A 12,069-nucleotide genomic window follows, 5' to 3' on the forward strand; every position below is an offset into this window, starting at 1 on the left:
TTAAAGTATGAGGAAGATTTAGTTTTCCTTGATTGTGTCTTTCTTTTGAAATTATACCTAACTTTTTTATATTAAAAATGTTTTTCAGTTTAGAAACATGCTACTTTGTATGGTCATCAAGTGGTTAAAAAACTTGAAGGCTCAACTTCACCTCTCAACTTCTCACTGAGCTTCTGCAGGTTCAATTCAATCACTTGATCGTAGGTGGTATTTTACTCAACAGTCAGCCGGAAAAATGCAATAAGACCAGCGAAATGATATTTTAGGCACAGCATCCAAGAAGCCAATGAGATCAGGGAGGACGGATGAGACTGGAGATCATGGAAAATTTGATTTATGAATGAAAACTAGAAATGGAGTTCACCGAGAAGATTCAAGCACACAGAAAAAAACTGCTGTGGCCTAAAACTCCTAAATATTGCATCTTTTAAACTAGTGTAAGCTAATACATGAAAAGTGCAACCTAAAATATTCTATTCCGGGTCTTTCCAAGTGATTTGCTGAGCTGATGTTAATAAGCTGTTTGAATCCATTCCTGCTCAGTGAGTTAAGCAAAAGGATATTTACGTTTGAGCTGCGGTTTAATTGCCCCGATTTAAAATGCAGTGTAATGACACTTCTGGAGTGTGCTACGAAAGATGATGAAAAGTGGCTTATGAATTGTTAAAGTCATCTCTGATGGAGTGGAGGTTGTAAAGTAGGACACATCCCCTTCCGTCAGAACACAGCCTCGGCTCCTGTCACAGCTGTCGAACGCGCTTAAAGAGTGTGGGGCGCCAATACTTTGTGCCCGTCAGATCATGGATGAGCTTAAAATAAATACATGGATCTCAGTGTGGTCAACAAGAAACACTTAGGAGCTAAATTTAGATGTGTTTCTGTGAGCACCTGCTGCAGGAACAATAAGAATTGTCCCGGAGGGTTTTTTTTATTATTTATTTAATTTAAAGGTTCATACATAGGCAGGTTCAGCATGCAGATCTGTGTATGTGTGTATTTGTTTAGTGTTTTCAGAAATGACTTGTGTTATCAGAAGACTTTAAAAAAAAAAAGACAATACTGGACAGGCTGGTTGAAATTCTCTGTATTTATCATTTTTTTCAAAATGACGTTTGGTTTCTTCGTCAATACAAATGCAGGTCAGGTCAGAGTCAAACTCAAAGCAAACGCATTTACTGAGCAAACGCTAAAAGCATCTTCTCCAAAAACTTACCTCGGAACTTTCAGTGCAAATGGTTTGTGACCATGTTGGCGGATCTTAAGAGGGCATTTATAAAATATTCAACAAAACTTGTTGAAAACACAAGACTACGTTTCATGTGCATGTCTTACACTTGCATTTTTATGACAAGAAGAATGGAGAAAAACTTGAGGAACACTTGCATTTTTAAAAGACTCAGTCGATGGTGTTCTCTGAGCTGCAGAGAGGACTAAAACCAACACTCCAGGGTCTTCTTTTGGTGAAAGTAGAGGTCAAACACAGTTCGGTTTGTGGACGGTGCATAGCTGGGGGAGTTAGGTCAAATATTTGCAAACATCAGGATGAAATGTGTTGACAGAGAGAGTTCAAGTGATTGAATTTTATTGTGTTGACTATTTCTAGTATATTCACAATCATCAAAAGGGTCTTTTGTCGAATGTCCTAAAATTTCAAAGCTTCTTGAGTTTAGTTCATACACATGAGTAGAGACACGCAATGGTGAAGCTTATATGTCAACTAGAGCTTTAAAAGGGGCTTAAGCAGGGCAAAGAGAGCTCTTTTCATAGAAAGTAGGGTTCCCTATAGTATATCGTGGTTCACCTTTCAGTGTCTCACTGATTTTTTTCAGTGCGATTTTTCATCTTTTCTTTTGAATTTTTTTGGAACGCACTATGTTCCGCATCATGATTGGCTATTAACCTTGTAAATGAATCCCCTCCATACTATGTCTTATTTTTGCAGCCTTAAAACATCTGTAATTCTTCTATCATGGATTCTTTTTCAAATGATAAACCAGGAACACGGTATACAACTCAATTTTCATGTGATGTGATTGAAACTTCTTATTTTTCTCATTGCTTAGGATTTCTCCCTTTTATTTTGGTGTCCCAAATACTTTTTTGAAGCAATTTACTTTTTTTTTTTTTCTAGCTACATCACCCTTTTGAGTGTTTAGTAAATTCACTCATTGGTGGAGTTTATATTAAAGTTAGTAGATCTAGAGTATCTGCAGCTTTTTGCAAATGTCATGCAAATGTATGAATGCATAATATTTCAATAATCATCAAAGAAACATAAACAAAACAACTTTATGAGCATGTTAGAAAATAAATTCACCTCACTGTTTTGGGGAAATGTTTATGTATTATATTATAATATAAAAAAAATATGTCAATAATGTGTTTCTGTTCCACATAGTGTAATTAAAACATTGATTTACAGATTAAAACCTGAGATTTAACCAGCTCAAAAGTTACATTTTGAGGCTTTGAGAAGAAAGCGGCTTTTTATTTGATGAATCTTCTATTATGATGAATCTAAATATTTGTGTCTCCTGAAAACAGACCATGACAGTGTTAGTTTGTTTCTTGCTATCTGGGTTTCCATGACTGCACAATTTAGCTTTCTTTTTCTCAGAAAATGTATTATTGGTTAGCAGAGCCATTGGGCAGAAAGCCGCTCATCTAACATCTCAGCTTTGTGTGTTTTTCTCTAGATGATGGCCCTTATGGAAAAACCAAGGACATATCTGGACCAGAACACACCATGACCCTGAGGAGACACAGTATACCAGGTATGGTCCCACCCTTAAACGTCTACACAATCACTGATGACTTTGAAAATGTTTGTTTTATCCATAAACGTGTAGAAAGAAAAAACTTTATTTATCATTTAGGTTGCAGTGTGTGGCGAAAAATTAAGAGTGAAGAAAAAGAACAAAAGTGCTAAATAACCCAAATTAGAAGAGTCTTAGATTATTTGCAAACAGGAGATATTTTATGTAAACTCCCAAAACGTGCTTCTAATTCAGAGTACCATATTTTTTGGACTATAAATCGCTCTGGAGTCACAGCAGCCAAAAAATGTATAATAAAGAAGTGAAAAAAATTGTATATAAGTTGGACTTTTAGGAGAAAATTACAAAATACAAGAACAAAAATGGACATTTCCTCTTGATAGCAAATCATAACAATGGAATAGACTGAATATATGCACACTTCACTACCGTAACACATTGATGCTTATTTAGCTTCATGAAACATAGGAGGAATCAAGTATATTAGCACAACATATGAACATTTTTTTTAAGATAACCATAGCATAAAGAATGTTACATGGTGTTAGAGCCTTTTGTACCTTCCTAAAACACAATCCCATTCACACACTGACAGTGGCACCACAGCCGAACACTGGCACCAACCTATAACCACCAGAGGCAAAGTGGGGTTCAGTGCCAAGGACACTTCTGCATAAGGCAGGAATCGAACCTGAAATCTTTCAGTTAGGGTCAACCACTCTACCTCTGCGCCACAGGCGTTGAATATCTTCTAATAGTGATCTCTAATAGACCCAGGTCCCCAAAAAAACGCTAGCTCTTAAGAGCTGTTCATTACTTTAGACACTGGTCTTTAATAGTGGCTGCAGCTCCCCATAGACCCCCCACCCTACAACCCCTACCCTCCGCACAACCATGCAGACACTGGTAGTGTTGACAGATGTAGTGAAAAAACAGACAATTTCAGCAAAAACCCGTCCGATTTGAGCAGAAAACCGCCCAATCTGGTAACCCTGGACACCGCGTGTCTGTGGTAATTCTGTTGTGATCCAGTGCAGCGATGGCCAAGAAAAGCTCATTCGATTTAGCATTTAAACTTCATGCGGTGGCATACACCAGAGAACATTCTGGTGAGGAATCTGCACCACATTTTGGGGTGGATCCTAAACTTTTCCAACAATGGCGCAAGCAGATGGGTGATCAGTATTGCATCTTCTTCTGTGTTCCTGTCAGTAGTAAATCCTGATATACACAGTGCCCTCTAGTGTCTGTTGCTATTTTCAAAAGCGCCTGCAAGTCACACCTGTGTATTATTTGCACCCCTGACCAAAATATGATTAAGGAAAAAAAACGTGACTTATACTCTGAAAAAATATCGTACAAAAAAAAAAAAAAAACTGATGCAGAATAAGTCAAGAAGAGTTTTGCCCTCAAATATAACTGATAATGGTGAAGCATCAAAGGCGTCACCACTTACAGACACGGGATCCTGGGAAAGCTCTTGTACTGCTGAATGAGGTCTGTTGCTGTTAAAAGCATTTGTTAAAACTTTGCTTTTATGCAAATAAAAACTATTTCAGGGCTGATGAATAAACGGCTCTTTGCAGACGGTGGATTATAACTCGTATATTCTCGCATGAACGGGCACAGATAAGTGTGTTTTGAAGCACTTCACTGATCCTCAGTGCCACCTGAGGGATTTGTCAAACTGAGACACCTCACGCCGGCCCCATGCTTGACTATGTGTGTGCATTTGTGCTTAATGAGACCAAAAATGCAGCTCTGATGTTTAGCCTTCATATTCAATGATGTAAAGCCTGTATATAATGAGAAGTGGAGACGTCTATGAAAAAAGTTTGAACAAAGTAAAAATACGGAAAGCCTTTCAAATCACATTAGTCAATGTTTTATTCATAACAGGTAATAGACAACGTGAGAAAAGTTTTAGCTGAGATATTTCATACTTTTATCAGACAAATGTGCTCATTAGAATTCATTGTGATGTCTCCTAAAGATGTTGGGACAGAAATGTATGAGTCAAGATTATGAGTTTGTAAAGTGTTGGTGGTGGTACTTGGTTTGAATGTTGTCAGTTTGTACTGTTGATACCGTATACCACCACGTAACATCAGATATGCTACTTTTAAGCACTAATACTCTGCTGGGACATCTCACTTATTCCTAGTTCGATTTATATGATGCCTCTGATTATAAACAACAATGTCCACCTTGGACTCATCTGACAATAGAAGGCTTTCCCGCTTTAAATAGTCAATTTTTAATGTCTGAATTAAAGTCAAATGTAGCATTTTTACCCAAATGGCTTTTGTCATTGTTTATGCCATGATCCCACTAGGGCAGGGATAGGCAACTCCAGGCCTTGAGGGCCACATTCCTGGGTGTTTTGCAACATATCCTGCTCTGGTATGTTCTAATTGGCTGGACACACCTGAACCAGGTAATCAGTCATGATTAGGGCTTAGATATCTGGAAATTATGCGGACTCTGTGACCCTCGAGGCCTGGAGTTGCCTAGCCCTGATCTAGGGTGTCACTGGTCCTTGTTAGACCCTTGTGTTAAAACTTTTAGAAACTACTATGCACCCAGATGGGTTGTCCCATACAAGTGCTGCACATTTTTTGGTTGTCTGGGCCCTTAGAGGGTTTCAAACAGGTACAGATGCATCTTTAAGGGAGCTCAGGTGTGTCTCGTGGCCCATGCAGCCATCTTAAGCGACGCCATAGAAATGGATTGACATGCATGAAGTAAATGCATTGTGAAGTAAGTTCAAGGACAATGCAAGTTAGACTTATTCATGCCATACAGTTGATGCTGTCATACAGTGCCCTAACACCACACTCTAGTGAGGTTTAAGGATTGGTTCTGTACTGACTGCGCGTAAATGCTGCATGTCCAGGTGTGCAGGTAGTATACAAGTGCCTGTAGGACGTCCGTTGGATTCCCACACAAATTACTCACTTGTTGTCAGGCTGAAAGCACAGAGCAAATACTGGGCGCACTTATCTTTTGCAGAATACTAAGGGGTTCCTTGTGGAATGCACAGAATTGGGTTGGGTTGAAGAAAATGTGTACGACACGCCTACTTAATCTTTATTTATCTCATGTGTAGTTTAAAGTCCTATTCCAACTATATATTTTTCTTCTGTTAAATCATTATCAGTGATTTTTTTACTTATGATTATGCAGTATTTATCCAAAATCAAAAAGCCTTTGTCATTTTGTAAGACAGATTTTATGCACAGCAGCAGTAACTCACTACAAATATAATTCTGGTTTGTGGGTAGAACTGTTGACACAGAGCAACCGTGACTTTTTCCTCCTCCTCATCGCGGAAAGCTGTTTGCACTCTCACGTCCAAATTCATAGTCTTAAGTTTACCTTTGTGGTGCACAAATAACAGCGAGAAATATTGGATCAATCCAGCTGTACAATTAGGAGCCAGAATTGCAATTTGCTACAGCACCAGATGAATGCTCATCATGTATCGCACACCTAAGCGTGAGTGGGCCGGGGTGTGCACAGGGGGAGACTTTGGCTCGCCTATTTCAGTACCTGCGTCATTAGTCTGAGCATTTTCAAGCATCTGGTTTTCTGATCCAACAGGATTTGAATTAAGAAATACTCAGAAACGCTGTCATATTCGCAAAAACACAAAAACAGCGATTTTCATAGGACTCTATCTTTAAGTGTTAACTGTACAACCTTTTTCCCAAAGTATAGAAAAAACATGCATGAACATTTTTGCCCTTCAGGCCCCCCAAGTGCTCTACAATCTTAAAATTTCATGTGGACCCCTATACATACACCATACAGATTTGCCCATGTACAGGCAGTTGGGACTGAAGCATTAATCACACATTGCCAGCTTTCAATTTTTACCATTCTTTGCTGACATAATTCACCTTAAAGGTGTTTTATTTTGAAGAAGGCTAGACTGAGACCTGTCAGAGAAGCCCTCCTATGTTTTCATCTAAGTTTTCATCTTCCGTCCCAAATCAACCCATTAACTTGTTTACTGGAAGATACGAGCTGAGGCTCTGTTGTGGAGAAGTTCTTGTAGTTCCTCTGGATGTTGTGGTGCTTTTGTTTACAGACTAGTTTAATTAAGTGCTTGGGGAATATACCATTGGTTTGGCTTTTCCTCCTGTTAAAATAATGCTGCAGAAGCCCTTCAGACCTTTGTTTTGCCAAGTCAGGAGAGCTCCTCTCAATGAGCAGCAAGGTGGCTTTTCTAAAGCAAATCACACTTTTGAAGGAATGCTTGTTTGAATAAACCAATGAGCCTAGAATTCATTTTTTTTAATTTATTGATTTTTCTGTCACACTTCATCATTTGCCCCAGTTTTTCAAAGTTCTTTTTTTTCACTACCATTAATATAAACTGCAAACATTTACTATCTTAAAGTTATTAGACATATCATGATAGCTAGAATTAGTAGTTTTCAATCAGAATTCCTCCTGCAGTTTTATTTTCAAGAATAATTTAGTTGTGTTGCATTTTCTTAGTTTTTATGAGGATTTGACCAATTTCATTTCTTGCTAAATAAAGTAGAAAAAACTAGGTCCACCCACACAGACTCATAAGTATCGATATTTGTCAGTAAGAAACATTAGAAAGCATTACTCCAAAAGCCTCCCAGCTTGATTGTTTCTTCTTGTTGTTAATCTTGTCCTGCAGCTGTGATTACTTTGGCATACCACATGTTTGTGGGAATACCACCAAACCCTGCCTCTCCCATTTCTGTATTGACAGTGAAGATCTTTGCATAAAACGGAATCAGAGATTCAGGCCTTGCGTTTTCTACGTTAAGCTGTTTCTTTACACACAGCCAGTCTGCATGGTGTGAGATTAAAGCCAATGCTTAGGTAAGCGGATGCAGGTCTTCCTGTCCTGGAAGGAGCTTTATCACTTGAAATGCTCAAACACGGTGTACACAACAGAACACATTGGCACTACCAGGCTCATCGTTTGTGATTCAAATACGGCTCTATAATTAAATAAAAAGTCTTTTTTGGACTATGTTGCTCCAGAATACCAGTTGCAGCAGCAATAAAAAGCATAAAAAGAAGAAAAAAACATAAATGTCAGTTTTGGGAAGAATCCACCCCCTAGTTGTCCTGTGTGAACAGTACAACAACATACAAGACATGAAATCTATTTAAACATGCTTGGGCTGGGACCTAATTTGAATAATCTTTATAAAACATTTTTAAAACATCTTTTTTTTCTTCCTGAAGAAAATCTGTGTCATTTATTGCTTGAAAATGAAACTGTAGCCTCTGATTGCTAATACAGATTATGTATATTTGCTTTTTTAATCAGAAAGTCTTTGCTTTAATCAAGTGGAGCTGAAAACATTTTAATGAGTTTTGTCTCATATTCATATATTGGAACAGTTTTAACTTCCTGCAATCAAAGTTATTGTTAGACCTGAAGTCACACAAAAATGAGAACATAGAGAATCCTAAACACCTTGTTCCGTGTTGCTTGTCTGTGTGTGTTGATGGATGTGTGTGTTTTGGGGTAGAAGCTCTGCGGGGTGTGACCATGGTGGAGCTGGTAAAGAAAGAAGGCAGCACCCTCGGGCTCACCATCTCAGGAGGAACAGACAAGGACGGAAAGCCGCGAGTGTCTAACCTGCGACCCGGAGGGCTGGCAGCCAGGTAGAGAGAGAACTGACAGCCTCTGCGGAAACAAAAGTTTTTCATCAGTATAATTATTTCATGGATATTCATGGTATGTTCAATCTTTGACTGTCTTTCCTTCAGGAGCGACCAGCTCAACGTTGGCGACTACATCAAGTCAGTGAATGGGATCAATCTCACCAAACTGCGGCACGAAGAGATTATTAGTTTACTAAAAAATGTAGGAGAGAGGGTTCTTCTGGAGGTGGAGTATGAACTGCCCCCGACAGGTACACGTCAGCTCAAAGAAGTCTGTCTCCTAGCCTGTATGTTATAACATACAGCTCTGATATAAACGTGTGTTAACTCAGACAAAAGAGTCGGAGAAAAGTTTACCATTAGTCAGATTTTACTAACTGCGTTGACAGTGACTCTTGTGAGGTTACAACCGCTGTTTGTTGATGAGGAAGAAAGTGACCAAAAAACTCAATTGGAATTTAGTCCTTTTAATAAAAGTTGGATCAAACTCGTGCAGAAGACTCTGGACAGATAAAGCCCCGAGGTGGGCCCTGTTTGGCTTCAGGTCAATGTCTGGCAGGACATAGAAACTTAAGACCTTATTGGTCAGTCTCCATGCGTTTTTAGTGAAAGGGAACTGATTAGGTCCTTGAAGTACCTCCTAACTGGTTTCAACTGGTCTATAGCTTCCATGTGGATTAATGTAAACATGCAATCATCAATGTGTTAATATTAAAGTATAAAGTGTTACATTGTATAAAAGTGTAAAAAAAAATAGCCAAACTTTATTTAGTATAAGAAACTGGAACTTGTTTGTAACACTCCACATCAGGGGTGTCCAAATCTAGGCGTCGAGGGCCGGTGTCCTACCTGTTTTCCAACCAACCTGCCATTGAAGCTCCTTATTGGCTAAACACACCTGATCCAGGTAATCAGCAGCATATAAGGCGGGGTTTCTGGTAAAACAGCAGTAGACCTGGATTTGGACACCCCTGCTCTACACGTTGGCTGCGGTAGAAGCTTTAGCTGCCTTAGCATGTTTACAATACCTGTAATACTCCCAATCTCGTTTGCAACACAGAAAAAAACAGACTGATACTGCTAAAACAATCATTACTGTGAAAACCCAACCCCCCAACCTTGATAGTAACATAAGAAAAACAGCCTGACACAATTACATGTTAGCCGCATAACACCCAACCTTGTTGGAAGCTCATAAAAAAAGACTGATACTGCTAAATTAAAATTATTCTGGCTACGCTAGCTCTCAACCTTATAAAAAAAATGTAAAAAAATACCCTGTGACACCGGTACATGATAGTCACGTTAACGTATTAACAATAACACCCCACCAAACATTTTGAAAGAATGCTGTGTAGGCTACCTCTAACAATTACTTTAAAATCAATAAACACAATCAAAATTAATCGGAATTACAAGGTGCATTGCTGTTTAAAAAAAAAAAAAAAAAGCTTTTAGTGTGCCTTATCGTTCAGAAAATACATTATTAAACTTGTCATATTCATTTTTCACTAACATGATCATTTAATCACGTTCAACTTGTTGTCATGAAGAATGCTAGTTTATGGGATTTTCTCTTTTTTTAAGTTCAAAGGCACTACAGTCTGTTTTTTACTATATCAAAAGGAGATTGCTTAACTTGAATGGCATGGTGATTGGTTCAGTGCAAACATAACTGTTACTTTTTGGATAAGTACAATAGCACAAGTTACATTTTGGGTCTAGGAAATGATTTGACATGGAAAACACAAAAAGTGAGTCTGCTAACTAACAGAAGTTGGTCATTAACGGCTGATTTGAGTGAGACAGCTGAGCCAGAGTTAAATTAGCTTCCAGAACCCTGACATACGGACCTGAAAATGAGGATAAATACTACCTTTCCATGTCAGCTGTGTTGATATTGAAGATTTTTATTCTAAAAAATGAAACATTTCAGCAAAGCAACAGAGTATATCTCTGCTTCATTTGAAGCCCACAACTGACAAACGTCGCTGTGATTTTGTGTTTTTGTTTGATGCCGTAAGAAACCGTCTAACACAGAAACGACTTCTGTCTGATTTTGTCTGTATGATTCTCCTCTTCCTCTCAAGCTCCAGACAGCACCTCAGGAGTTATTTCAAAGACAATCGACATCTGTTTGCACAAAGAAGGAAACAGCTTTGGTTTTGTCATGAGAGGTAAACTTCTGTCACGCAGTTTAATAATCAGTAATTATGAAAGTAATTAACTGAGTAATTATGAAAGATAATTTAGAGATAGCAGACGCACAAATGATTTACTTGATAATGTAAAAACAAGGTGTTTGTGCAAAAAACAATAATAGTGGTGGTATAATGAAAATTGTATTTTTTATGTCTCAGACTTGCCCTTTTTCTTTAATATTTCTGTAAACAGAGAAGCTCCACATCAGTTTTTTTTACATATTCGACTAATGCAGTTAAATAGGATTTAGTGAATGTTTAAAGTAACTGTATGTATACAGTCTATTAAAGCAATAAAAAGTGATAAATATATTTAGAACCATAACTTTTACATTGGGTCAGTTCAGACCTTTAGTCATTCATTCATAAAATACACAATAATTTGTTCAAAATTAAGTTAAAAAAATAAAATATCAGCATGTTGTCAAAATGTTGCACTGCCATATGCAGTTGCTTTATTTTTCAGCACAACTGGTGGCAAATAAGAAAAACTGAATAATTAGTTTAGATTACACATTAATTTGTTCCAAATATTTTTTGATTATTGATTGATCAGTCAGTTAATCAATGAGTGAAATAAATCAGATCAAAATGAATTAGGTTTTAGTTTAGGAGCTTGATGCAACAAAAGATATTAGATATTGCACAAAAGTTTGTTGTTATGATAGCTTCGGAGCAGCAGATGTAACTTTGTGTATATTGCCCCTTTACTCACCAGTCTTTGAGCCAATAGCAATGATGTTATGAATTTTAACTGTACTTTTTTTTAAAATCAAATTGGTTTTTACAAGCAGATGAATAGCTTTCTTTCAATTTGTGTGAACATTATTGTTTTTATGTTTTTTTCTCTAGGTGGAACACATGAAGACTGGCATAAGTCACGTCCCTTAGTTGTTACCTACGTCAGGCCTGGAGGTCCCGCAGACAGGTACACACCAACATTTTCCTGCTCAAACAAACAGAATGCAATCGCTCATTTGGAAGAGACATTAAACAAAACAGACGTTATTGTTGTCTTGAAAACCTTTTCTTCATTTGTTCTTTAAACCCAACTTTTCAGAAGGAAGTCTTCCAATAAATAACTATTATTTTAAAAAAGCAAAGCTTTGACTTCCATAAAGTAGAGGGTGGAGCAGTGTTTGACAGATTCACTCACACCCTCCGACAGACAGACCTCAAGGATACCCGTGTCATTTCTTGTGACCATCACTGATATGTCGACATTACACGTTACTCATGGCGACTGCAGAGCGAATCACCTCTTTTCCTTTAATGCTGTCAGAGTTTTTAGCTGCCATCTCCCTGCAAGGATTCATGACAGTTTTATGTGAATGTCAGTTTTGCAAACGTTTCACTGCTACAGTACAGCAATGGTTTAACCTGTGGTGAATTCTATCATGGCAGGATCCCTTTTTTTTTTTTTTTTT

General features: G+C 37.8%; 1 protein-coding gene across 3 annotated transcripts in view; it reads left to right on the forward strand.

The window, feature by feature from the left end:
* Window positions 1-1,230: 1,230 nt before the first annotated feature.
* grip2b (glutamate receptor interacting protein 2b) overlaps window positions 1,231-12,069 on the forward strand; it is a 49,129-nt gene continuing 38,290 nt past the window's right edge. For 2 of the 3 annotated variants that reach the window (XM_036211937.1, XM_024270388.2), the window contains exons 1-5: window positions 1,231-2,774; window positions 8,306-8,441; window positions 8,547-8,692; window positions 10,532-10,618; window positions 11,495-11,570. In XM_036211937.1, coding sequence (XP_036067830.1) covers window positions 2,747-2,774; window positions 8,306-8,441; window positions 8,547-8,692; window positions 10,532-10,618; window positions 11,495-11,570 — 473 coding nt within the window. In that variant the 5' untranslated portion in view covers window positions 1,231-2,746. The remainder of the gene's footprint in view (window positions 2,775-8,305; window positions 8,442-8,546; window positions 8,693-10,531; window positions 10,619-11,494; window positions 11,571-12,069) is intronic. The other variant, XM_036211938.1, reaches the window with a different exon arrangement.

The sequence above is a fragment of the Oryzias melastigma genome, linkage group LG5 (genome assembly GCF_002922805.2).
Source record: "Oryzias melastigma strain HK-1 linkage group LG5, ASM292280v2, whole genome shotgun sequence".
Taxonomy (NCBI): domain Eukaryota; kingdom Metazoa; phylum Chordata; class Actinopteri; order Beloniformes; family Adrianichthyidae; genus Oryzias; species Oryzias melastigma.